The sequence below is a fragment of the Podarcis raffonei genome, chromosome 2, assembly GCF_027172205.1.
Source record: "Podarcis raffonei isolate rPodRaf1 chromosome 2, rPodRaf1.pri, whole genome shotgun sequence".
In the NCBI taxonomy this organism is placed as follows: domain Eukaryota; kingdom Metazoa; phylum Chordata; class Lepidosauria; order Squamata; family Lacertidae; genus Podarcis; species Podarcis raffonei.
Window position 1 is genome coordinate 108367687 of NC_070603.1, and position 27960 is coordinate 108395646.

General features: G+C 43.5%; 4 protein-coding genes across 4 annotated transcripts; 3 read left to right on the forward strand and 1 right to left on the reverse strand.

Moving 5' to 3' along the window:
• On the forward strand, positions 1–596 carry LOC128408727 (olfactory receptor 2T27-like). The gene has a single exon (XM_053378751.1). It carries the CDS (start codon positions 12–14, stop codon positions 594–596), a length of 585 nt encoding a protein of 194 aa, XP_053234726.1. The 5' UTR covers positions 1–11.
• A 4101-nt stretch (positions 597–4697) lies between these two features.
• On the reverse strand, positions 4698–7015 carry LOC128408728 (olfactory receptor 2AG2-like). The gene is made up of 2 exons (XM_053378752.1): positions 6970–7015; positions 4698–5671 (listed from the first exon to the last, which is right to left on the reverse strand). The coding sequence occupies exons 1-2, from the start codon at positions 7013–7015 to the stop codon at positions 4698–4700; spliced, it is 1020 nt and encodes a 339-aa protein (XP_053234727.1).
• Positions 7016–15283: 8268 nt separating this feature from the next.
• LOC128408729 (olfactory receptor 2T27-like) lies at positions 15284–15879 on the forward strand. Its single transcript, XM_053378753.1, has one exon. The coding sequence runs from the start codon at positions 15295–15297 to the stop codon at positions 15877–15879; it is 585 nt and encodes a 194-aa protein (XP_053234728.1). The 5' UTR covers positions 15284–15294.
• A 6777-nt stretch (positions 15880–22656) lies between these two features.
• LOC128408730 (olfactory receptor 2AK2-like) lies at positions 22657–23646 on the forward strand. Its single transcript, XM_053378754.1, has one exon. The coding sequence runs from the start codon at positions 22657–22659 to the stop codon at positions 23521–23523; it is 867 nt and encodes a 288-aa protein (XP_053234729.1). The 3' UTR covers positions 23524–23646.
• The last annotated feature ends 4314 nt before the right edge of the window (positions 23647–27960 follow it).

Here is a 27960-nt window from a genome sequence, read left to right on the forward strand (position 1 = left end):
TCCTGGCTATCATGTCCTATGATAGGTATGTGGCTATTTGCAGGCCCTTGCAATATCCAATCCTCATGAGAGGGGAAATCTGCTATCTGCTGTCAGTAGCGGCCTGGTGTTGGTCTTCTGTGCAGGCCCTAACCTGTTCCCTTTATGTTCTGCCTCTTCCCTACTGCAAATCCAATGTGATCAAGCATTACATGTGTGATTATCCAGCCCTTGTTCAGTTGTCCTGCTCTGACAATTCTGCCTTCAATAAAGTCACATATTTTGGGGATTTCCTAGTTTTTCTCATCCCCATCTCAGTCATCCTGGCTTCCTACATAGCCATTTTCCTTCAAGTCCTCAGAGCACACACCTCTGGAAGTGGCCATAAAGCCCTGGGGACCTGCTTGTCCCATTTGTGTGTGGTGGGGATCTTCTACGGATCGGCCATTTTGATGTACATGACCCCTGCGTCCTCCTACACACCAGAGAAGTCCATGGTTATCATAGCCTTTTGCACCATGGTCCCTGCCATAACGAACCCTTTTATATACAGCCTGAGGAACCGGGACGTGTTGGCGGCATTGAGAAAACTCCGTGCAAAATGTGCAGTGCTTTAAATTATTTGTTAGATAAACATATTGGCAGGTTCTGGAGGAGCCAGCGAAATCCACTTCCGGAAATACAATGGAAGGTTATGAAGAAGGACAGAAGCAATGTCTGTTTATAGACTGTCCATACTAGTCCCCCTCAGCCCCCATCCTGCCTCCTTGGCTACTCTGAAGAATCCACCTCATGCAATAGCCAAACCAATGTGATCAGTTTCCACCTCTTTATTCCACCCCCACCTTATTTGCAGTGCCTTCCTTGTTTCCCGTGCCTTTGCTGTGCTAGTGTTTGAAGTCTAGATAAGTGTCACACTTGACACTTGAACACTTTGGGTGACCTTTCGGTTCACCTTTGGGTGGGGAAGTGCCTTTGCGGCCACCATTCTGAGCCTTTTTCAGCTTGGTTGGGAAGTCAGTCATTTAATGATATCTAATTTGCTGCTTACCATGTTGTTGGAAATGAAACACTGGTCCAAAGACTGGGGTCCTGGAACACTTAAAATGAAACCTGAACAAAATTGGTGAAGCAGCAAAATGTTTCTAGAGACATACTTGCAAGGATGGGTGTCCAAAAACAGGCACACCCAACCATTTAGTAAAACACACATTTTTATCACAAGTTCCTCCCCTGTCCTCCATTGGCTGGAGGCTCGCCCCTGTTGACATCTCCTATCCCTCTAAATCCAGGGACCATCACTCTTAATTGTTGTTGTTGTTTAGTCGTGTCTGACTCTTCGTGACCCCATGGACCAGAGCACGCCAGGCATTCCTGTCTTCCACTGCCTCCCGCAGTTTGGTCAGACTCATGCTGGTAGCTTCGAGAACACTGTCCAACCATCTCATCCTCTGTCGTCCCCTTCTCCTTGTGCCCTCCATCTTTCCCAACATCAGGGTCTTTTCCAAGGAGTTTTCTCTTCTCATAAGGTGGCCAAAGTATTGGAGCCTCAGCTTCAGGATCTGTCCTTCCAGTGAGCACTCAGGGCGGATTTCCTTCAGAATGGAGGAATTACTCCTAATTACTTTTACTCAAATAAGGCGGTATGTTCCTGTGCTTTCACACATCTGCTCAAGCGATAAAGCCACACCCCAACCACCCCTTAGGCATGCATGAGATATGCCCTGCCCAAGCTTGCTGAGGTGTCCCGATAAACCACAGCCTAACAGCAATCTGCCCTGTTTTGGGGCATTCTATCCACAAGCCAGTAAAGATAAGCCTCTAAGTGAGTCCGTGGTTTCTAACTATTGCAGCCATCTACTCAGATGCTGTAACTGTTTGAGGCCTTATGACCTCTTATGATTTTATGAAAAGGCGACATTTTTATTCCTTACACATGTGCACCTACCAATGCCCAGAGTTTTCAAAGATTTTCTGCAAGCATGTGTCTGTGTAATTCTAGCGCCATGCCCTCCTTCTCAGAAGCTCCTACACAGCAGAGAAGTCCATCATTATCATAGCCTTTTACACTATGGTTCCTGCCGTAACGAACCCTTTCATATACAGCCTGAGGAACCAGGACATGTTGGCGGCATTGAGAAAACTCCATGCAAAATGTGCAGTGCTTAAAATTATTTGTTAGGTAAATAAATTGGCAGGTCCTGTAAGGTCAGTCATTTAATGATATCTAATCTGCTGTTTACCATGTGCACCTACCAATGCTCAGAGTTTTCAGAGATTTTCTGCAAGCATGTACTTGTGTAATTCTAGCGCCACGCTCTCCTTCTCAGAAGCCGCTTTTGACTCAAGTTTCATACTCTCCATAATGTCTGACACAACGAGCACTAAGAAATGGCAAGTTTTCTCTTTTTACCTATGACGTAGGAACAGTAAATATTGATGATTACATGGAAACACAAAAACTTGTTCCTCGTAAGTGTAATTCTTATTTATTTGGATAGGTAGGATGGTCATTCTACATTCACAATTAGCAAGGGGATTCATTAGCAATAGCAAAGGGAGAAAGGATAGCAAAACCCTCTCTGTGGGTCACCCACCCAAGCTGAATGTGGAATGATTCATGACAGAGGGGGAAAGTCCTTCTTCACACAGCACAGGGTTATGCTGTGGAAATCGCAACCACAACAAATCGCAACCACAACAGACACCTGAAGGCAGCCCTGTTCAGGGAAGTTTTTAATGTGTAACATTTTAATGTATTTTTAATCTTTGTTGGAAGCTGCCCAGAGTGGCTGGGGAAACCCAGCCAGATGGGCGGGGTACAAATAATAAATTCTTATTCTTATTCTTTTTATTGCATCCTAAAATTGCTTCAATATCTGCAAGTACCTTCAATGTTTTCTTTAAGGGGTATGTGTGTGTGCGTTGCCAATGAGCAAGCAGGCAGTGACAGCTTCTCCTCCTCCTCCTCATCTCTGTTATAGTTCGAGTGGTCCTCCCTTCTGGAGTGGCAGAGCAAGAGGAAGGTGAGCAAGCAGTTTGCAGACATGAACAGGAGGCTGCTTGCTTGTTCCACATTTCACAGTCAGCTCAGTTTTACAAAACTCAAAGGAAAAGCTCGTTCACAATTTATATGGATAGATAAAGGAAGAATAACTCTACTTGAATAAGTGGGGACATGCTGTAGTTAAGCAAAAGTCTAAGCTGGAATTGAAACATGCACAGCTTTTGAAAATTAAGAAAGATGGGAAATGAATAGAAATTAGGAAAAAGTATGTTATTGAGAGCAGCAAAGGAAGGAGAGAAAAGAAACATCTGGAAGTGGGATGGGAAGCCAACTTTTAAATTTGTTTTAAATTTGAAGAAATTTGTTGTTAATTTGTTAATTTTTTTGAAAATCAATAAAAATTAATTGGCATTAAAAAAAAGGAAACTCATTGATACATTCTTCTTTTGTAGAAGATATAAAGCTAGGCTTGCTATCCTAACACCTTTAAATTCAATCAAATTTACTTCTGGGTAGACATGTTAGTAACTAGCTGCTATTTTGAGAGAGAGAGATCAAGACTTAAGAACTTCTGCAAACAGTAGTCTTGTATTCCCTTGGCATCACATACTTTCTTCTCTTGCACAATGGCAGAAGGGAAATATTATCTTTAATTGCCTAATAAATGTGAATGTTCATCAAAGAAAGGTATAAACAAAGCATTTGAGCTGTAATCCCACGCACATTTACCTGGGAGTACGGATAGAGGAGGAATTTGATTTTGTTTGCATTTTAAACTACCTAAGTTCTTAACCTGAAGCACTATTTCTGGGTTAGCGGAGTCTGTAACCTGAAGCGTATGTAACCTGAGGTACCACTGTATTACGTACCGTTTCACTTCATGCATCTGACAAAGCAAGCTCAAGTCCAAGGAAGCTTTGTCAATCTTTATGGCACCACAGCACCCTTTGACTGTTTTTGCAGTGAGAAGCTAACACAAAGACTCCTCTGGAATTTTTTTCAATGCACTTTAATGTATACTGTGCTTGTTGCACTAACTGAAAATTGAATAATAGTCACAATGCACAAGTTCTCAGCAGTTGCTGCACACAAATATAGAACACCCTTCACCTGTACTATGTCCTTATGCTTCTGAAGAAGAGCCTTTGATTTATTTCATATATGTCCATTACTAACAGTGCAATCCTAGACACATCTACTCAAAAAGCAATTTTGAATCGATTTGGGGGGAAGGAGAGGAAGGAAAGCTGTGATGTGCTATGTCCTTTCTCTGGCTTCCACTGGTGGGACCAGTTAGTTCAATGTGGCCCTGCTGGTATGCACTGGCCACAAGATTCAATTTGTTATCTTAATCTGCAGCTTTGGAAAGCAGACTGACTTGCTTTGGAGCCTCTCTGTGTCGGTCAAATTTGACTCATTATTTGGGACTGGCATTAGAGTTGTTAAAAAACAAAGTTGTGTCCCCGTCTTCCCCATTCACTAAAATTATGACTTTACAAACAGCTACAACTTGTTTCTAAATTTGCAGAAATGGATGAAATTTGCAGGCAAAGGAGCAAATCCAGAGTGGATTAATGCTGAACAATTTTAGGCAGATCAAAGGGTTTTACTGCTGGGGACCTTTAAAGTTTTTTCTTCTTAAACAGAAAAGGTATCCTTTATTTTACGCCAGAATTTTCTGCCTGCTACAGTGGCTTTCCCCCTGAGAGATTTACCATTTTGGGGTAGGTACACAAGATGTGTTTTTCCGGAACGTTTTCCTCAGTGCCGCCAGCACATCCCGATTCCTCAGGCTGTAGATGAGAGGGTTCATCATGGGAGTGACGATGAGGCAAAACACAGAAACCATATCGTCGTGGTATGGCATTTGGTAGGACCTGGGTCTCAAGTATTTGAACATGGCTGCCCCATAAAAGAGCCCCACCACAGTCAAGTGAGACAGGCAAGTGCTGAGAGCCTTGTGGCTCCTTTCAGAAGAGTGCACCCTCAAGACCGTAGCAAGAATGCACACATAGGAGGCCAGAATGATGGCTGAAGGGAGGATCAGCAGAAGAAAGCCAGTAAAAACCAGTGTCTTTTCCAAGCGAGATGTATCAGAACAGGACAACTTCAGCATCGACGGGAGGTCACAAAAGATGTGATAGATTACATTGGAGCCACAGTAGTGCAGTAGCCGCATGTACATGCTGGGTCCCAAGGCACCAAAGGCACAAAACCAAACCACCGCGGTCAGGATGAGACAGACAGTTCTTCTCATGAGGACCGGATATTGGAGGGGCTTGCAGATTGCCACGTACCTGTCATAGGACATTACTGCAAGGATTAGGCATTCTGCGTTGCCCATGAGCAGTACGAAAAATATCTGGGCTGAGCACCCAGTCAGTGAAATGGTGTTCTCCCTTAAAAAGTCCACAAGCATTTTAGGGCCGATGGCGAGAGTTTGAGAAATATCCATGACAGACAACTGACCAAGGAAAAAATACATTGGGGAATGGAGGCCAGAGTCCACGTGGATCAGGTAGAGGAGGAGGCTGTTTTCAGAGAGGACCATGATGAACATCATGACAAACAGAGTCATGATGACACTGGGTGATTTCGATTGGCTCAAAAAACCCATAAGAATGAATTCTGACCAAGATGTTGCGTTGTTCTTTTCCAGGACCTCTTGAGTTGGCTTGCTTGAATCTGAAGAGACAAGGAGAGACAATGATAGGGAAGGTAGTCCTTGAGTGCTGCCATTTTATTCTTACTATTTTCATTGAATGTCATTCTTTCTTTTTCTAAGAGAAGAAATGGGGTAGTAAAGTCTTCAATGGGAGTTCCAGAGAGGAGATTGCAGCCACCTTACTCCTCCTCCAGTCCTACTGCTGCAGTGCTGCTTTGAACTAAGCCATGGTTTGGCTTAGCATCCCAACCCAGACTCATGCTGTAAACCCACTTAACAAACCTTGGCTACAGACTGGGCTCTCTTTGGTCTGAATGGCATGCTAAACCAAACTATGACTTAGCTCACAGCACCATGGCAGGAGGAGGAGTGGGGAAGGAGCAAAGTGGTTGCAATCTCATCTCTGGGAGCCCTAGTGCTTTCGCTGACCCGTGGTTTGGCTTAGCGTTGCACGTGAACTAGCTCATTGAGTGGAATTATGAATTAAGTAAATGCCTGTCATCCCCAGGGCCTTTTTCCCCCAGCTGGAACTCACTGGAACTCCATTCTGGCACCTGCCATTGCCATTCTAAGAGAATGAGGGAGGCGTTCGTGATGAGTTCTGGCACCTCTTTTTCTAAAAAATTGGTACTGTTCATTCCATTCTAAACAAAGGAGCCCAGCGTGTGGTGTTATTTAATTCAAGCAAACATGATTCAGAAGAAATGCAATCTGTTGTCCCAGTTAACAGTCAGTGAATCAAGTAGTCCCCCCTGACAGGTGCATTTATTACAGCCATAATAGCAAGAGCCCTTTTCACATCTTCCGGATGTAGTGAGGTTCCCAACTGTGAGAGGCGAGCCCTGCAAATGCAGGTGTGAAAGTTATTTGCACATTATTATGATGATTATTTATTAAATTTGTATACCGCCCTATACCCGTCAATCTGAGGACAGTTCACAACATGAAATTACAATGTAAAAACACAAAATAATAATAAAAATATAGGATCCTGCTTCCCTCCCCCATTCTCTATTACACACAAATTTTAAGTGTGAAGAGGACTATTAAATGCCGTCCTACCTTGACTTACCTCAGGGGAGAAGGACCTGTGGCCCTCCAGTTTTCTAGCAAATGGCCAGGGATGGTGGGGAGTACAATCTGTCAGTATCTGGAGGGACAATCCTAGTTTATATAAAAGAAACGTAGGCTATGCATTCCTCGATAAACAAATGAGAAAATGTTTGCGCAACTCATTTCATTAGCACAGAACACAAAACAACCACCTCAAATCATCTGTTTTGTTTTTACTGCTGGATTACAGGTGTAAAAGGTGTACCTGTATCATTGTGAATCCTTAAGGTGGCAATGGGAGAATCCCACATTTCAATATCTCCCGAAAACGGAGATGCTCTTTGTTATTTGATGGCACTTTGGTGCTTAATCTCTGTTTTGGAGATATTGCTCAATTCTAGACAGCTTTTGTTGGTTAAAAAAAGCAGGCTCTGCTTCCATCATCCAAGGGGAAGTCTCTCATTCTGTAGGGAAAACAGTCCCAAGACTTCAATTAAATGGCTGATAGGAGAAGCAAAACGGCTCTGAATCAGTTTTTCACCGGCAGGTGCCCAGCAGTTCTACACACCAGCCCTTCTAACAACTTGCAGGTCAGTTTCTAAAAAGGAGGGTGGGGTGGAGCTTGCTTTTTTGTTGCAACTACTTGTACATTTTTAGAATTCACTTTCTGTGTACAGTCATACCTCATGTTATGTTTGCTTCATGTTATGTTCTTTCAGGTTATGTCCTGCTGCGACCAGGAAGTACCAGAAAGGGTTACTTCTGGGTTTTGCCACTCAAGCATGAGCAGAAGTACTAAATCGTGCTTCACGCATGTACCGAAGCGCCAAATCGTGCCGTGCACCTGCGCAGATAAGGGGCTTCAGGTTGCGCTCTTTTCATGTTGCGAATGGGCCTCCGGAACGGATCCTGTTCGCAACCAGAGGTACCACTGTAATTGCTTTGTTTTAGCTGAGATGCACAGTGGTGTGGCATCTTTATCATATTCTTAGTTTCTTTTTAGGAAATTTTACTGTTGTATTTTTGTTGCTTTTATGTAAACTGTGCAGATATTTTATTACATAAAGCAGTAAAAAATGTGATAAATAAACAGCATCTGAGAAACATGCTTATGGCTCATGCAACTCCTTATGTCCGGCTTGTGGGATTCCAAGATGCATTGGGGTGGCCACTGAAAACAGGATGGTGGACGAGATGGGGCTTTGGTGTGATCCATCGGGGTTCTTGGAATCTTTAGGGTCCATGGATCATGGAGTGGAAACTTATCCATAGCTTCGTTAAGTAGCTGCCCGTCCTTGTTTGGTAATAAATCATTTCATGCCAGGAGATGACCAGAAGGAAAAAAACAAACCTGGAAGAAGAGGGGGATAAGACTTCCAACTTTGTCGAGTGGTGTTAGCATAGACTCAGGCAACTAGGCTTGAAAAAAGTTGAAATGTCTTAGACAAGAAAAGCCTAGTTACTGGTGGGAGTCAGTCAGTGTGATGTGTCTTGGATATGTCCATAAATGTATGTAGGCATGCATGGATTGCAAGTGTGCTGTGAGTTTGTAGGGTGTGTGGTGTGTTTGTGGAATGCCAGCTATGGCCATCCCCACTTTGAGCATGCCCAGTTGAATGGAGTCCTTGGGGTGGTGGGGAGTCCTATTGTCAGGTGTGCGTGAAGGAGCCAGGCCCTGTGACCAATAGGACTTCGTAGGACTGGGGCCTTCCTAAGTTTGTTCTGAAGAGGCAAGGTGAGGCCGATTGGTAACTCACAGCACCTGGTGGCAAGAGCTGGGAAGGGATATAAGGTCAGCATTTCCCTTTGGCTCTTTGCCACAGCAACATGCTTCCTGCCTTGCTGCGTTTGGCTTCTTGCTTCCTGATCCTTGAACCTCAGCTTCTTGACTCCCTGCTTCTTGACCTCCAAACCCTTGACTTCTGGACTCCTTGCTTCTTGATCTTCGGACCCTTGGCTTCTTGACTCCCGGCTCTCTGACCCTCGGACTCTTGGCTTCCTGACTCCTGGCTTCTGGACCCCTGTTCCTGTTCCCACCCCGCCATCTTGCCTCCGGTCCTGACGTCCCCTGCTGGGACTTCGATAGCCTGTGAACCGGACTGTGACACCTATTCTCACACCTGCCCAACACCTGAGCACGGAACATATGACTCTTCCGCTGTTTTGTTGTTCAGTAGATGGGTAGGAACATTAATTATCACCGCCATCCTCAATATTATGCCCCTATCTGGACAGGAATAGCCTAACTACTGTTGTCTATGCTCTGGTAACCTCAGTGTCAGGCTGGAGCCATCAAGCGAACAGCAGCAGCTGCCAGACTTGGACGGCAGCCCAGGGGACGAAGGGAGGTTTGCTATGGGAAGATCAGAGGAAAGGGCGGCGGGGGGGAGTTCACAGCCCAGAGAAACACAGGACTTAGCAGACCATAGCTTGTCCAAACCAGTTTGCAAACCTCTCAGCGTGCAAGAACGCAGATGAGGAGGGGTACAAGAAAAGGGGAAACTGACACCACAGAAGCGACGGTAGAGAATCGTTTTCACGCGTAGTTTCCAGAGGAAGAGGAACAACGCTGAGGTTTTAGTTGAGTCATCATCAGGGTAACCATAAGTCACGGGGGCAGAGCGCTCCGGACAAGTGGCATGTTTTTTCTGGAATAAAACCAACTTTTAATTGACTGTACGTGTACGCGTCTTGCCGCCGCTACACTCAAGGTTAGATTACTGCAATGCGTTATATGTAGGGCTGCCTCTGAAGATGGATCAGAAATTTCAGCTAGTGCAGAATTCAGTAGTCAGGTTGCTCACTGGAGCAAGACGGTTTGAGCATATTACACTGATCCTGGTCTGACTGCACTGGCTACCAATTAGTTTCTGGGCCCAATTCAAAGTGCTGGTTTTGACCCATAAAGCCTTAAATGGATCAGGACCGCAATACCTCAGGGACTGCCTCTTTCCATATGAACCTACCCGGACTCTGATATCATCTTCTGAGGCCCTTCTTTGTGTGCCTCCTCCCTGAGAGGTCTGGAGGGTGGCAACAGGAGAACGGGGCCTTCTCTGCAGTGGCTCCCCATTTGTGGAATGCTCTCCCTAGGGAAGTTCACCTGGCGCCTTCACTACACACCTTTAGGGACCAGGCAAAAACGTTCCTTTTTAACCAGGCATTTGGTTGATCTGATTTACATCCTATGCCCTTTTAAAATTTGTTTTTTGTGTGTCTGTTTGGGTGGGGGAGTGTTGTTTTTATTTTTATTAGGTATTTTGTGGTTTTATATCTGGATTTTATTCTGTGAACCGCCCTGAGACCCCCGGGTGTGGGGCAGTATATAAATTCAATAACTAACTAACTAACTAAATAAAACAAAATATTATCAAATACAGTCCAGGAAAATGACAGCATTTTCAGACTGTGAGTGGTAAAGTTACAGCAACTTTGGAATGTGAGTTGTAGGAAGTTTTCACTTTTGAACTGCATTAAAGTTCGGTAACAATTAAAATCTTGGATTTGGAACCAAATTCTCTGAGGATGGAGTTGGCTGAACATTTCTCCATAGAGATTAGAAATTGTATATGTGGTGGGTAAGAAATACAGGTCCAGGTTTGAATGTTTCAAAATTTTAAGGCATCTATATTTTTCCTGCCTCTAGAAACAGGGAGCCAGTGGGGCTAAGCAAACATTTCGCTGTAAATGTAAGTTAGGAAATGTTGCTTTTTCAGGGAGTATGAATTGGTTTTGTTTAGGGTTTAGAATTCAAAAACTTAAGTATGTCAAAAGGAAGCAAAGGCATAAGAACCTCTGTAGCGATGACATCCACCCTCTGCTTTTGAATATAAAAATATTTTCAGTGTATCTCATTAATTTAAAATGACAGGTCTCCCCCCCCCGAAGAATGTAGTGCAAAGCATTTTTGAAGTAGAAGAAGAGTTGACTCGTAACCCATTTTAATTGGATCACAGCGCATAGTTTGATCAGCCAAAGAGAAATGAGGAACAATATTTAATTAATTCAGCAGGAGCAACAAAATGTTTCAAAGGAGCATTTGCAACTAAATTCCTTTTTTAAAGCCTACACTTTCCTCTCTTACTCAACAGCACCAGCCAACGCAGGTATGTAATTCTTAACTTTTGCAGAGGCCATACTTTATTTGGGTGGTATCCAACTTAGTCCTACTCAGAGAAAACCCACTGAAATTAACACACCTAAATTAATCATGTCCAGTAATTACAATGGGTCAACTTGGAGAAGGACTACCATCAGATGCATTTTTTTTGTAATTTGACATTCCATAATGTTCATTCATGATAACATCCACTTTCTTATACACAAAAAGTCTATCATAGAAGGGCAAATTGAATCAGAAAATGTATGTACGTACAGGAATGCTTATGAACAGTGTATTCCGTTCTCATGCTTGGACTGAGTTTGGGCAGAATGCAGAGCTTTGTGTATCTGTAAAAGCATTATAAAGCTTTGAAATATGATCCATTTGGGGCAGTCATTCATTACTTCTTTCGTCCAACCTTTCATTTATACTCCTGTACAGGCTGCTAGATGGGACGCGGGTGGCGCTGTGGGTTAAACCACAGAGCCTAGGACTTGCCGATCAGAAGGTCAGCGGTTCGAATCCCCGTGACGGGGTGAGCTCCCGTTGCTCAGTCCCTGCTCCTGCCAACCTAGCAGTTCAAAAGCACATCAAAGTGCAAGAAGATAAATAGGAACCGCTCCGGCGGGAAGGTAAACGGCGTTTCCGTGTGCTGCTCTGGTTCACCAGAAGCAGCTTAGTCATGCTGGCCACATGACCCGGAAGCTGTATGCCGGCTCCCTCGGCCAATAAAGCGAGATGAGCGCCGCAACCCCAGAGTCGTCCACGACTGGACCTAATGGTCAGGGGTCCCTTTACCTTTACCTCTACAGGCTGCTAGGCAGGTCAGAGTGAGGCAGGGTTAAGGTTAACCAATATATGGCTTCCAGAAGTTGTAGGGGCTCAAACTTCCATTGTCCGTGAACATTGGCCATGCTGTCTAGAGATGATGGGAATTGGAGTACAATTCCCGGGATCACATTCACCCGGTGCTATACCAGCTGCACTGGCTCCCGGTGGAGTACAGGATCAGGTTTAAGGTGCTGGTTTTAACCTTTAAAGCCCTTAACGGCCTAGGACCCTCGTACATACGGCACTGCCTCTCCTGGTATGTCCCACAGAGGAACTTACGGTCTTCAAACAAAAACATCTTGGAGGTCCTGGGCCACAGGGAGGTTAGGCTGGCCTCAACCAGAGCCAGGGCTTTTTCGACGGTGGCCCCGATCTGGTGGAACGCTCTGCCACAAGAGACTAGGGCCCTGCGGGACTTGACATCTTTCCGCAGGGCCTGCAAGACAGAGCTGTTCCACCAGGCCTTTGGCCAAGGCACAGCCTGACCCCCTCCTTTGGCAATCCTCACAGAACTCTAGCCCAATGGTTGCCATTAATCTGATGTGAACTGATTTTATAATGAAATGATTTTAGAATGTTGTATCATTTTAAAGTTGTTAGCCGCTCTGAGCCCGGCTTCGGCTGGGGAGGGCGGGATATAAATAAAATTTTTTTATTATTCATTATTATTACAACAACCTCTGGAAGAGAGGGCACTACCGTTTTACGAAAGGCTACATCTCAACTAGGGATGCAGGTGGCGCTGTGGTCTAAACCACAGAGTCTAGGGCTTGCCGATCAGAAGGTCGGCAGTTCGAATCCCCGTGACAGGTGAGCTCCTGTTGTTCAGTCCCAGCTCCTGCCAACCTAGCAGTTTGAAAGCACGTCAAAGTGCAAGTAGATAAATAGTTACCGCTCCAGCTAGAAGGTAAACAGCGTTTCCGTGTGCTCTGGTTTGCCAGAAGTGGCTTAGTCATGCTGGCAACATGAAGCGGAAGCTGTACGCCGGCTCCCTCGGCCAATAAAGCAAGATGAGCACCACAACCCAGAGTCAGCCACAACTGGACCTAATGGTCAGGGGTCCCTTTACCTTTACCTTTACATCCCAACTATTGGCTGTTTCAGAAGAGGGCATTAGGGCTGGATTAATCTCATGTACTTCACTCTCTTTCTCCCCCCTAAAACAGAGGGTTGGTAGGGCTTTGAGGAACTCTTCCAAAATTCCTCCTGGATTTGGGAGTTCCAAATGACCGAGTCTTCTTTCCAAAACAGAATAAATGGGAATTAGATTTGCCTGCCACTCCAGCCAACTTTCCCATTCACATGTATTCATTAATGAAACACTGCCAAAAAAAAAAAAAAGGGTGTGCGTTCGTGTCCTGGCATTGACATTCATTTGCATCATTACCATTTTTGTCTCATAGGATGCAGGGATGAGGAGAATTTATATTCTGTTTGCACATAAAGGCAAATCTACCTATTCCGCACTCTTCAGAAACCAAAAGCACAGCCATCCTTTGACTTCACACTACATCTGAATTTTGCAATTCACTTCTCTGGTTAAATACTGTTTGCATACATGCATAAACTAGAGTTAATGCATATATTAGTGAGAATGTATTATATTAACAGAAATTGCCTTGTAGAAATGTTTGCATTAGGCAAAATTGTATACACAAAGATGGGTATTGGGAGAAATTCGCATTAGAATGCTGCTGAAATTTCACTGGGCCTTTAAAAAGAAACAAACTACAAAGTCTAATGGAAATGGGAATAAGTGAATTTAAAGCTGGCCGGAGTGTGGGGGTTGGTGGAGAAGAGAGATTTCCCCATTCCTAGCGGTATAACACATGTATGGATCTGTATAATAATAAACCTCTACATTTTAAAAAAAATCATTCAATCATACACAGGATCTCATCAAAATTGTGCTTGTGTGTTTTATCTACCATGCATACCTGTACTGTATTCTTCTGTTTGAAAGTTAATTTAATAAATTTCCTAGTTAAGCAGAAATCAGACGGAGAGGAAGCATGGAGCAGACCAGGTAAAATAATCATGGAGTAGCATGTTTGATGTTTTAATATGTTTTTACTATCTGTTGGGAGCCGCCCAGAGTGGCTGGGGAAACCCAGCCAGAAGGGTGGGGTTTAAATAAATTATTATTATTATTATTATTATTATTATTATTATTATTATTATTGAAATCTTCTCATGTCTAAGAATATAGCTGCAGTCACGGAAACAAGCTATTAGACTGACGTGCCTGCCCATATATTATTATTAGTGATGCTTTTATAACCCTTAATTCCAAACTAGACTTCTAAGTGGCTCACGGTTATTAAAATATTACTGGTAGCATCGTATAGTTACCAAACTTTATTTCATAAAATGTATATACTACTTAATTGCAAAGAAAAATCCCCCCAAAATCAACAAGGTTTACAAAAAGAATAAACCAGTGAAATAGTTAGTAAAAACAATTAAAACACTGAGGAAATTAAAACCAGCAATAAACTAAAGACACAGCAGCATTCCAGATAGGCTTGTCTAAACAAAAATGTTTTTAGCAAGCACCAGAAAGAGCACAATAGAGTTTCCAAGTCCTGCCCATTGAGCATTTCTCCTGATTTCCTTGCACAATGATCACAAGGAGATTTTACAAAATCTGCTACTTGTTGAGTAATAATAGCAATAATTTATTATTTATACCCCACCCATCTGGTTGGGTTTCCACAGCCACGCTGGGCGGCTCCCAACAGAATATTAAAAACATAACAAAACAGCAAACTTTAAAAACTTCCCTAAACAGGGTTGTCTTCAGTTGTCTTCTAAAAGTCAGATAGTTGTTTATCTCCTTGACATCTGATGGGAGGGTCAGTTCAAATGTAGCCCCATGTAGAGCGCATTGCAGTAGTCCAAATGGGAGATAACCAGAGCATGCACCACTCTGGCAAGACAGTCCACGGGCAGGTCGGGTCTCAGCATTAATTCTGATTTGTTTTGCAGGGAGGTTATACAACATTGCCTCGAGCAATGTTAAGTGGCACTTTCAAGAGCATTTCCCCATCGTTAGGGTGAAGGGAAGAGTGGGTTTGTTTCATAACAGTGCTAAGTTGGTCCTCTTTAATTCCCAACCTGAACTAGCTGACTAAATCCCTCCTGGAAGCTCTCAGAGATTCTTCTAACACACTGTATTTTAAACTGCTCTATCATTGTTGTTTATGTTGTGCAAAGAATATATGAACAGTAACTCTACTATTATGAACAGCTTTTCCCACATGCTTTTTCTTTGTGTTTTCAAGCGAAATCCTGGCAAATGAAAGAGGAATGGGAGAAGGAAATATTACATCCTGGACGGTTTTCCTTCTTGTCGGGCTTCAGCACCAGAGGTCACCCAGAGTTTTTCTTGGTCTGATGCTTTTCATGTTTGTAATAGCTCTGGTGGGAAACGGACTCCTTCTTTTCCTAATGAGAACGGACTCTGGCCTGCAGACGCCAATGTACTTCTTCCTCAGCCAACTAGCCTTCATGGACCTCTGCCAGGTTCTCTCAATTGTTCCTTCCATGACAGTGAATTTTGTAACCCAGAGATATGACACTTCACTCTGTGGGTGTGTCATCCAGATTGCTGTCACGCTGACACTGGGCGGAGCAGAATGCCTGATCCTGGCTATCATGTCCTATGATAGGTATGTGGCTATTTGCAGGCCCTTGCAATATCCAATCCTCATGAGAGGGGAAATCTGCTATCTGCTGTCAGTAGCGGCCTGGTGTTGGTCTTCTGTGCAGGCCCTAACCTGTTCCCTTTATGTTCTGCCTCTTCCCTACTGCAAATCCAATGTGATCAAGCATTACATGTGTGATTATCCAGCCCTTGTTCAGTTGTCCTGCTCTGACAATTCTGCCTTCAATAAAGTCACATATTTTGGGGATTTCCTAGTTTTTCTCATCCCCATCTCAGTCATCCTGGCTTCCTACATAGCCATTTTCCTTCAAGTCCTCAGAGCACACACCTCTGGAAGTGGCCATAAAGCCCTGGGGACCTGCTTGTCCCATTTGTGTGTGGTGGGGATCTTCTACGGATCGGCCATTTTGATGTACATGACCCCTGCGTCCTCCTACACACCAGAGAAGTCCATGGTTATCATAGCCTTTTGCACCATGGTCCCTGCCATAACGAACCCTTTTATATACAGCCTGAGGAACCGGGACGTGTTGGCGGCATTGAGAAAACTCCGTGCAAAATGTGCAGTGCTTTAAATTATTTGTTAGATAAACATATTGGCAGGTTCTGGAGGAGCCAGCGAAATCCACTTCCGGAAATACAATGGAAGGTTATGAAGAAGGACAGAAGCAATGTCTGTTTATAGACTGTCCATACTAGTCCCCCTCAGCCCCCATCCTGCCTCCTTGGCTACTCTGAAGAATCCACCTCATGCAATAGCCAAACCAATGTGATCAGTTTCCACCTCTTTATTCCACCCCCACCTTATTTGCAGTGCCTTCCTTGTTTCCCGTGCCTTTGCTGTGCTAGTGTTTGAAGTCTAGATAAGTGTCACACTTGACACTTGAACACTTTGGGTGACCTTTCGGTTCACCTTTGGGTGGGGAAGTGCCTTTGCGGCCACCATTCTGAGCCTTTTTCAGCTTGGTTGGGAAGTCAGTCATTTAATGATATCTAATTTGCTGCTTACCATGTTGTTGGAAATGAAACACTGGTCCAAAGACTGGGGTCCTGGAACACTTAAAATGAAACCTGAACAAAATTGGTGAAGCAGCAAAATGTTTCTAGAGACATACTTGCAAGGATGGGTGTCCAAAAACAGGCACACCCAACCATTTAGTAAAACACACATTTTTATCACAAGTTCCTCCCCTGTCCTCCATTGGCTGGAGGCTCGCCCCTGTTGACATCTCCTATCCCTCTAAATCCAGGGACCATCACTCTTAATTGTTGTTGTTGTTTAGTCGTGTCTGACTCTTCGTGACCCCATGGACCAGAGCACGCCAGGCATTCCTGTCTTCCACTGCCTCCCGCAGTTTGGTCAGACTCATGCTGGTAGCTTCGAGAACACTGTCCAACCATCTCATCCTCTGTCGTCCCCTTCTCCTTGTGCCCTCCATCTTTCCCAACATCAGGGTCTTTTCCAAGGAGTTTTCTCTTCTCATAAGGTGGCCAAAGTATTGGAGCCTCAGCTTCAGGATCTGTCCTTCCAGTGAGCACTCAGGGCGGATTTCCTTCAGAATGGAGGAATTACTCCTAATTACTTTTACTCAAATAAGGCGGTATGTTCCTGTGCTTTCACACATCTGCTCAAGCGATAAAGCCACACCCCAACCACCCCTTAGGCATGCATGAGATATGCCCTGCCCAAGCTTGCTGAGGTGTCCCGATAAACCACAGCCTAACAGCAATCTGCCCTGTTTTGGGGCATTCTATCCACAAGCCAGTAAAGATAAGCCTCTAAGTGAGTCCGTGGTTTCTAACTATTGCAGCCATCTACTCAGATGCTGTAACTGTTTGAGGCCTTATGACCTCTTATGATTTTATGAAAAGGCGACATTTTTATTCCTTACACATGTGCACCTACCAATGCCCAGAGTTTTCAAAGATTTTCTGCAAGCATGTGTCTGTGTAATTCTAGCGCCATGCCCTCCTTCTCAGAAGCTCCTACACAGCAGAGAAGTCCATCATTATCATAGCCTTTTACACTATGGTTCCTGCCGTAACGAACCCTTTCATATACAGCCTGAGGAACCGGGACATGTTGGCGGCATTGAGAAAACTCCATGCAAAATGTGCAGTGCTTAAAATTATTTGTTAGGTAAATAAATTGGCAGGTCCTGTAAGGTCAGTCATTTAATGATATCTAATCTGCTGTTTACCATGTGCACCTACCAATGCTCAGAGTTTTCAGAGATTTTCTGCAAGCATGTACTTGTGTAATTCTAGCGCCACGCTCTCCTTCTCAGAAGCCGCTTTTGACTCAAGTTTCATACTCTCCATAATGTCTGACACAACGAGCACTAAGAAATGGCAAGTTTTCTCTTTTTACCTATGACGTAGGAACAGTAAATATTGATGATTACATGGAAACACAAAAACTTGTTCCTCGTAAGTGTAATTCTTATTTATTTGGATAGGTAGGATGGTCATTCTACATTCACAATTAGCAAGGGGATTCATTAGCAATAGCAAAGGGAGAAAGGATAGCAAAACCCTCTCTGTGGGTCACCCACCCAAGCTGAATGTGGAATGATTCATGACAGAGGGGGAAAGTCCTTCTTCACACAGCACAGGGTTATGCTGTGGAAATCGCAACCACAACATGTAGTGACGTCCACCAACTTGGACAACTTCAGAAATTCACAGAGGATTTGAGGGCTTGTCCAAATATCTGCTTGTCCCATCCCTAGGAAGCAGTGACGTAACGTTGTGGTGGTGGCACAGAGTCTGTTGCCCCAGTCGCAAAATTGTTAGGGGCGCAAAATTTCAACACCCCGTGTTGCCTCCATACGGAAGCATGTTTCCATTGCTGGGCTCTTTTGAAAACAGCTTCTCCATGCAAACCAGGAAGTGACCTCTCCTGACAGCAGAACAAATCTTCTTTTCTTATCTCTGTGGCTGTGACCCCCTGGGGTCTCCACCCCCTCCCCTCTGTGAGACCCTGAGGGCTGGCAACCCACGCTACACCACTGCTAGAAAGCATGGGTCTGAGCAGTTTTCTGCTTGCCCTGTGCTTTCTAGGCATGGGGCTGGGCAGTTTTGCCTTTGCTGTACTGCTTTCCCTGTGCCCGTTGTTGTTCAACATATTTGTAAATGACTTGGATGAAGGAATTGAGGGGATGCTCATCAAATTTGAAGATGACCCCAAACTGGGATGCTAATGCCGTAGAAGACAGAATCGGGATACAAGATGACCTTAATAGATTGGAGAACCGGGCCCAATCTAGCGAACTGAATTTCATAAGGGACAAATGCAAGGTTCTGCAATTAGGCAGGAAGAGTCAGCTGTACCAATATAAGATGGGGGGCACCTAGCTTGCCAGGAGTATATGCGAAAGGGATCTAGGGGTCTTAGTAGACCTACAATATAATAAGGCCTTACGAGGAACAGTTTGGGAGCTGGGTATGTTTAGTCTGGAAAAGAGGAGACTGAGAGGAGATATGGTAGCCATCTTCAAATATGTCAAGCGTTGCCACATGGAAGAAGGAACCAACTTGTTTTCTCTTGCTCCAGAGAATAGGATCCGGATCAGTGGCTTCAAGTTATGAAAAGGAGACTCCTTTCAGAAAGAACTTTCTGACAATAAGAGCTGTTTGGCAGTGGAACAGGCTCCCACGACAGGTGATGGACTCTCCTTCCTTGAAGGTTTTTAAGCAGAGTTTGGATGGTCATCTGTCATGGATGCTTTAGCTGAGATTTCTGCATTGCAGGGGGTTAGACTAGAGGACCCTTGAGGTACCTTCCATCTTCCAAATGATAGAATTTTAACTGTTGTTTTGGCCCAGTCCACCACTGGCATGCAATCCTTAAAAGGTAGGTTGCAAGTCTTCCTAGTCTGCCCAATGCCATAAAACCAAAAAGGTAAAAGGTAAAGGACCCCTGGACAGTTAAGTCCAGTCAAAGATGACTATGGAGTTGTGGTGCTCATCTTGCTTTCAGGCTGAGGGAGCTGGCGTTTGTCCACAGACAGCTTTGCAGGTCATGTGGCCAGCATGACTCAACCGCTTCTGGCGCAAGAGGACACCATGACGGAAACCAGACCGCACAGAAATGCCGTTTACCTTCCCACCACAGTGGTACCTATTTATCTCCTTGCACTGGCGTGCTTTTGAACTGCTAGGTTGGCAGGAGCTGGGACAGAGCAACGGGAGCTCACTCCGTTGCGGGGATTTGAACCACCAACCTTCCAATCGGCAAGCCCAAGAGGCTCCATGGTTTAGACCACAGCGCTATCCACACCCCAAAACCATAAGGAGTAGCCTGCTGGCTCAGCCGTTTTAGTTGGGCATCCTGTTTTCACAGTGCCCAGCACCCCATGTCTGTGAGGAGCCCATAAATAGGACCTCACCACTGAACATTTGAATCTTCTTCTTTTTATTATTGTTCAGTAGATGAGTAGGAGCATTAATCCTCATCAACAACAACATTATAAAATACTGTGCAAGAAAGTTACAGCAACTTTGGGATGTGAGTTGTAGGAAGTTTTCACTTTCAAACTGCATTAAAGTTCAGTAACAATTAAAATCTTGGACTCGGAGCCAAATTCCCTAAAGATGGAGTTGGCTGAACATTTCTCCATTGGGATGAGAAATACTGGATTGGATATGTGGCGGGTGAGAAATACTGGTTCTGGTTTGAATGTTTCAAAATCAAAAGGCATCTATCTTTTTCCTGTCTCTAGAAACAGGGAGCCAGTGGAGCTAAGCAAACATTTTGCTGTAAGCATAGCTTAGGATATTTTCCGACTTATGCATGTTGCTTTATAAGAGAGTATGAATTGGTTTTGTTTATTGTTTGGAATTTTAAAAATCAAGCATGTTAAAGGGAAGCAAAGGCACATACAGCTCTGCAGCCATGAATATAGTTCAGGGCATCCCTCCCCACTACTTTTGAATATAAAATGAATGTGAATGAATGTGAACCTTTCTCATCAATGAAGAAGACACGTCTCTTTTTCACATAGAATATAGGAGAAATTATTTTTGCAGTAGAAGAAGAGTTGTCACCCCTTTAAATTTGGGGAGCTATAGCAGTAGTAATGATTGAAAAAGATTTAATTAACACAACAGAAGCATGAATGTTTTTCAACGGAGCCTGTGCAATTATATTTCATTTTAAGAAACTAATTTTTCTCCCTTCTTGCTGTTGTAAACAGAAGCGGTCGGCACAGGTATGTAATTCTTAACTTTTGTAGAAGTCATAGTTACTTTGGATTGCATCCAGCTCCATAGCCCCATGGAATTTAATGGACCTAAGTTAGTCCTGGCCATTAATTTCAATGGGGCTACTCTGGATGCAATCTTTTGAAGTGTGATGGTCCATCATGTTAATTCACTTATTTTTACTCAAAAATTGTAAGCATATGGTTAATGCAAGAATATAATCAAACAAGAAAATGTATTTATTTAGTTAGTTAGTTAGTTAGTGTATTTTAGTTAATTTATATCCTGCCTTACCCTCCAGGAATGGCCAAGGGATTAAAAAGAGAGCGAGATAAATACAAATTAGGGATGGGTTCATTTCATTTCATTTCATTTCATTTCATTTGCATTAAAATTAATTCACACTTCCAAAACCACTATGCAAATTGAAACACAGCTGTCCTTCATCTTTTGCCAACCAACGTGTAAGGACAATTGCTTGCAAAAATGTGTATTATTAGGAGAAACTAGCACTAAATGGCACCTGAATTTTCATGAGTATTAAAAAAATTATTATTAATTGCAAATTGCTGTGGGAATGTCGAGAACTGAATTTAAGATTGGAAAAATGAGAAAACATAACTGTTTATCATATCAGTGAAAAGCGATTTGGATTGGCTTGGACCATATCAGTGACAGCTCCACACACCTATTTTCAGAATTTTGCATTAGATAAAATGTAAAATGTATATATTTAGAATGTGTAAGAATCTGTGTTTTCTAGGAAATTTGGAAATGTACATTTTAATGTCAGGGTAATAAAATCCATTTGAATGTTTTGCTAATGTTTTCAAAGAGTTCAGTCATGAAGACATATAGACTAGCAGAATAAGATTCTGGCATCTTTACCTTACATTCTAACATCCATTAAATTAAGCAACATTTATTATCATTGCATTCTTCCTGTACATGTGCTATCTTTAATTCTGGCTCACTCTTTAAGGCTCTGTGAATGGTGAAGATTATTATCTTCTTAAAATACTGAAAGGCTCTGTTCAGATAAAATTTCTGCTGATAGTTGTCACTATTTTGCAATCATACACACAATCACATCAATATGGTGATTTGCTGCAATGAGGTGTCTTTTGTTTTGATTCCAATGTCATCCACATTCATAACGTAGACAGGATGAAAAGATAGATCCAAATTGAAGGAAAAGATTGTTGAGACAAGTAACAAATTCTCCAGTTTGGAAGTTAATTTTAGAAATTCACCTGGTTGAACCAGAAATCAGGTAGTATGTAAATATGGAGCAGACCAGATAAATAATAAAAGAGCAGAAACGGAGAAATATTTTCATTCCTAAGAATTTACTTGCGGTCATGAAAACGCGCTATTCAATTGAATTATCCAACCCATTTGTTATTAGCAGTAATATTTATATAACGCTTGACATCAAAATACACTTCTAAGTGGTTTACATGTATGAAAATAGGATTGGAGCACTTTCAAGACACCTGTTTACTGAGCATTTATCCGACTTTGAGGGCCAATTAAATGAGATTGCATTATATTACACTTTCCCATGCAGTTCCCCACCTTTTCTTGCCCGGGGGGGGGGCGGCAGGGGGGACGGGACGGGACAGGAGTAGGTTTGTTGCACAAAAGAACCCAATCCACAGTAACTGAGAAACCCGAATTTGCTGCTATGCCATTGAATCCCACAAGCAAAGGAGTGAGAATCTGGATGCACCCAGAGAGACCTCTAACATATTGGGGAGTATATGGACTTTAATGCATTCAATAGAACTTCCTCTTCCCTCCAGCTGTCCCACTGAACCCTCAAAATCTCAGCTGGAGGGTTGGGAACCCCTAAACATTTTGGGGGGACTCATGGGGGGGGAGTAGAGAAAAGGAGGTCTTGTTGCACCAGCAGAACTAGGTGTGCAGAGCATTGGACACAATCCATTATGTTAAAAACTGCTCTCTTTTTTGTTGTTTATGTTATGTGTACAGTGGATTCAACCTTACAATTTGGCACACCACTTCTCACAAGTCTTCTCCTTGAGTCTACAGGTGAAATTTGGGCAAATGCAGGAGGGATGGGAGAGAGGAATACGTCATGGACCGTGTTCCTTCTGGTTGGACTTCAGCATCAAAGGTCACCTATGGTTTTCCTTGGTGTGATCCTCTTCATGTTCATAGTAGCTCTGGTGGGGAACAGCCTCCTTCTTTTTCTGATCAAGACAGACTCTGGTCTGCAGACCCCAATGTATTTTTTCCTCAGCCAACTAGCCTTCATGGACCTCTGCCAAGTTCTCACCATTGTTCCCAAAATGGCAGTGAATTTTTTAACTCAGAGCTACAGCATTTCACTCTACGGTTGTGTCGTGCAGATCTCTGTCATACTGCTCTTGGGTGGGGCAGAATGCCTCATCCTGGCGACCATGTCATATGACAGGTATGTGGCTATCTGCAGGCCGTTACAATATCCGGTTCTCATGAGGAGCAAAATCTGCAACATCATGTCAGTTGCTGCCTGGTTTTGGTCTTCTGTGCAGGCCTTGACCTGTTCCCTTTATGTACTGCCACTTCCCTACTGCAAGTCCAATGTGATCAACCATTACATGTGTGATTATCCAGCCCTTGTACAGTTGTCCTGCTCTGACAATTCTGCCTTCAATAAAGTCATATATTTTGGGGATTTCCTAGTTTTTCTCATCCCCATCTCAGTCATCCTGGCTTCCTACATAGCCATCCTACTTCAAGTTCTCAGAGCACACTCCTCTGGAAGTAGCCACAAGGCCTTGGGGACCTGCTTGTCCCATCTGTGTGTGGTGGGGATCTTCTACGTTACAGCCATTTTGACGTACATGACACCTGCCGCTTCCTATTCAGCACAAAGGGCCATGATACACACTGTGTTTTTTACCATTGCGCCTGCCATGATGAACCCTTTCATATACAGCCTGAGGAACCGGGACGTCTTAGCAGCACTGAGAAAGCTCTTTGCAAGATGCACAATGTGTCAATGATTGCAGCAGGAAACAGAATGGCAGGTACTCTCTCTTTGGAATTTATCAAGGGGCTGAAATTTAGCTGGAGGGAACTTAAGTGAGAGATACCAAATTTGACTAAGGGTGCTTCAGATGAACGTATTATTGTGGGATTCTTGCTACTTACGAGTGAACAGACTCTGGAAACCAGAGTCTGCTTTAATTAAATTGTTTTTAGTTGTAGTCATTGTTCATGTTGTTTTACTGTAAAACCGCTTGGAAATATTTTATGGGGCATCATTTGTAAATCGAATCAACTACTAAGTAAATGAATAACGCAGGTTTTCAACAGTGCCCATTTGGTGTTTTTGGCATTGAAATGTGTAGCTATTTTCCCCACCCCATTTAATTCAGATTTATTTTCTCTGAGGAAAATCATATGTATGTCTATGGGGGGGGGGAGGTGAATGCGTGCATAATGTGTCGAACAACCCCTTAATAACCTGATTTCATGACTGCTGTAACTTTTATTGGAATAATGCATAATAGGAAATTTTTGGAATGCCCTAAAACATTGTATCAATTCTAAGGATCATTTCCCCTGTCTAATATATAACCTTCAGTGAAAGGGCTGGGCATATTCTGGGCTGCCAGCTCCACCACCTCTCGTGAGAGACTGTTCCACTGACCAACAGCTGTTACTGTCAGAACGTTTTTCTGAATGTTTAGTTAGAATCTCCTTTTCTGCAACTGGAAGTCATTGCCTTGAGTCCTACCCTCCAGAGCAGGGGGAAAACAAGCACGCTCCCTCTTCCATGTGACAGCCCTTTACATATTTGAAGATGGCTATCATATTGCCTCTCAGTCTCCTCTTTTCCAGGTTAAACATACGCAGCTCCTTCAAGCATTCCTTGTAAGGCTTACTTTCCAGACCCTTAATCATCTTGGTTGCTCTCCTATAAACACATTCCAGCTTGTCAATATCCTTCTTAAATTGTGTTTCCCAGAACTGGATACGGTATTCCAGGTGTGGACTGACCAAGGTAGAATAAAGTGGTTCTATTACTTTCTCTTGATCTGGACACTAGACTTCTGTTGATGCAGCTGAGAATAGCATTAGCCTTTTTTTGCTGTTGCATCACACTGTTGACGCATGTTAAGCCTGTGGTCCACCAAGACCTGTAGATCCTTTTCACATGTACTGCTAGTAAACCAGGTATCCCCCATCCTTTATCTGTGCATCTGGTTCTTCCTGATTAAGTCCAGAAATGTCCATTTGTCCCATATTGTCCCTAAAATGAAAAATACCAATACTACCACAGGGACCAAGGAAAGCAGACAGCGAGAGATGCAGGCAGAAGAAAAAGGCTGGAATGGATCTGGATTGTCTCTGCAGCTTCAGCCTGTGTTTGTCTCTGGAAGCAGCAGTGTGCTGATTGACTCTGGCCCCTGCAGATCCATTCCAACCTTTTCCTGCTGCCTCTGTCAGTTTTTGTCTCCCAGCTTCATCTCCATCCATGTTCTGCTGGCCACCATTTGTGGAGAGAGATCTGAGGGGGACAGGGACTGATTTTTCTGGTATGCAGGCGAGGAGGAGAAGCCATTCAACCTTTGGACCTCCTGAAGTGCCCTTCCTCTGGTCAGATGGGGTTGAGTCTTTTTCTCTGCAAGAAATATCTCCTATTTTGGCTTCCTGAGCGCATTTGTGGCTATTTTGTCAGGGTCCCCCCCCCATATTTACCTTTTCCTTGTCCCTGTTTGTTTGTCTTGACATTCCCTATCCCTTCTTCCTTTGCTGAAATAATTTTTACAAAATCCCTGGGGGCTCACCCAAATGAAATAGGCTGTGCATGCCTACACAAGTGAGGAGTGTGTGTGTGTGAGAGAGAGAGAGAGAGAGAGAGAGAGGGAGGGAGGGAGAATTCTCCCTAGTCTGCCCCCTACCATAAAACCACAAGGAGAGTCCTTCTGGATCAGCCCAAAGGCCCTTTTAGCTGAGCATCCTGTTCTCACAATGCCCACCACCACATGTCTGTGAGGAGCCCATAAGCAGAACCTGAGCACGGAACAGATGAATCTTCTGCTGCTTTGTTGTCCATTAGATGCGTAGGAACATTCACCATCATCAGCATCCTCAATATTTGCTCTGGACTAATTTTTTTTTGTTAAATCATTTTTATTAATTTTCCAATAAAAAACATCCAATCAACATATCAAATCATAATCCAATTAAAATAAAAAACTAAAATAAAAAGATGGAATTATCATCCAGATTATAATTATTAATTTTTTTGGACTTCCCATAGTCTGGGCCTTGAAGCATATCTCCAAATCTCAGTCCCGCCTCTCCTCGTTGTTTCCATATTTTCCACATCTCGATTTTAATGCTTTAAGGATCTCCCTCTCTGGCTCTACGATTCTCAATCATGTCAGACATCACATATCCTTTCATCCATCGAATACAGCTTTATTTGTATATGTCAGAGAACTGCCATCGGCAGTCCCAAGCAAACAACGTTTGGTAACAATTAAAATAATGGTTTCGGGGCCAAATTCCCTCAGGGTGGAGCTGGTGGAGCATTTCTCCATGGAGAGTAGAAATGCTGGATTGGAAATGTGCCAGGTGAGAAATACTGGTTCTGGTTGGAATGTTTCAGAATCAAAAGGCAGATATATATTTCCTGCTTCTAGTCAGTGGAGCTAAGCAAACATTTCGCTGGAAATGTACGTTGGGAAATTTTCAGAGATATGCACGTTGCTTTATCAGGGAGCATGAACTGGTTTGTTTAGGTTTTGGAATTTTAAAAATCAGGCATGTCAAAAGGAAGCAAAGGCTCATGTAATTCTGCAGCCATGAATATAGGTCAGGGCATTCCTCCCCCCTATTTTTGAATATAAACACTTCCGGTCAGCACCAGCGACTAATGGCGGGTTCCCTCTGAGCTCCGGAGGGAACCGGCTCTGCGAGGTCTGGGTCTGGCCGCTGCAGCGAAGCGGAGACCTGAAGAAATCACAGGCGGTGAAGCCTGTGAGCACGGAGACTCAGCGGGCTCCATTTGTGCCCCCCCCTGACTGCGAAGGAGCCTTTTTAAAGGCTTCCGAACGGAACGGGGGTGAGCGGCGCGGAGCTGAGAGTCGTCTACCCTCTTCGCGGAGTGAAGCCGCAAGCCATAGTCGGAGAGCGCTGATTCCTTTCTGGACAATTGGGACTTAAAGCAACTACCCGTGAGTAGGAGCAAGAAATTAAAAAAATTGAAGAAAATTTGAGCTAATTAGGTACCGAAACGGGAAAGTTATAAACAGGAAGTCTGCCTTTCCCGGCTTGTAAATAGAGCAAAGCAAAGAGATTGTAAAGCTGTAACTTTGAAAGACGTCTCTTAAAGATTTCAAATCCATCACCAAAAAAGAAGCATCCCCCTCCTGTTTGCAGGGGTGGAGGGGAGAATTTTGAGCATTATTTACCTGCAAGGATAGAGAGAAGTAAAGCTATATCTGCTGCCTCTAAAACCTGGGAACGGACTGCTTTTGACAGCTGTCAACGCGTTAAGGGTAAAGAATACTGATACTCTGTGAAAGGATACAATTGCTTTCTGAACGGATTTGGACTAAAAAGTAACTTTTAACTGAAACTGTGGCTTTTTAAGGGATAAAGGGGATCTATAAGGATTATATTTGTTCTAAAAGTTGCAACTGAAGTTGGAAGTGTGTCCCCCTAGAGGAGATTATGTTGTAGCAAGTATTAAGCCACCAAGCAACTTAGCCTGGAAAATTCCTTTTCAAAACAAAGTTATTAGGCGTGAGACTGACCTTGGACTGTGTATGGAAGTGCTATGGCAGATGAGAAAGGGAAGATAGAGCCGACACAGGAAAAAATTCTCAGGTCTGGTAGACAATACAAAACTGACATTGCTCAGCAGAGAAGGGCCTCAACATCCGGAGCAGCAGGCACAGCGGGAGCTGCTGCTTCGCAAGTAAAGCTAAAGGCTATGTCATCACAAGACCTACTGGCTCAGGCACTTAGTAAAATTAATGCATCTCTGGAAAACTTAGCTAAACAGGTTGCAGAGACAAATAAACAGGTTGCAGAGACAAATAAACAAGTAGCTGAGGCCTCAGTAAAAATTGATTTGAACACCACAAGTATAAATGAACTGGGAAAGAAAGTGAACTCTAATACACAGACCATTGAAAAATTATTGGAGGAATCGGCCTCGTCTCGGAAGTTAGCTGAGGAAGCTAAGGAGATTGCAACCGCTGCCCAGGAGAAGATACCACCGGTATATAAGAAACTTGAGGATCATGATTTGACATTGTCTATGATTGAATTACAAGGGAAAGAGAGGAATTTAAGACTCAGGGCGGTACCGGAAAGTGAGAAAGACAACCTGGTAGACTTCCTTACAAAGGAATTTACAGACTTTTGGCAAAAGGACCTGGGGAAGGAAGAATTTAAGATAGTGAGCGCATTTAGGATTG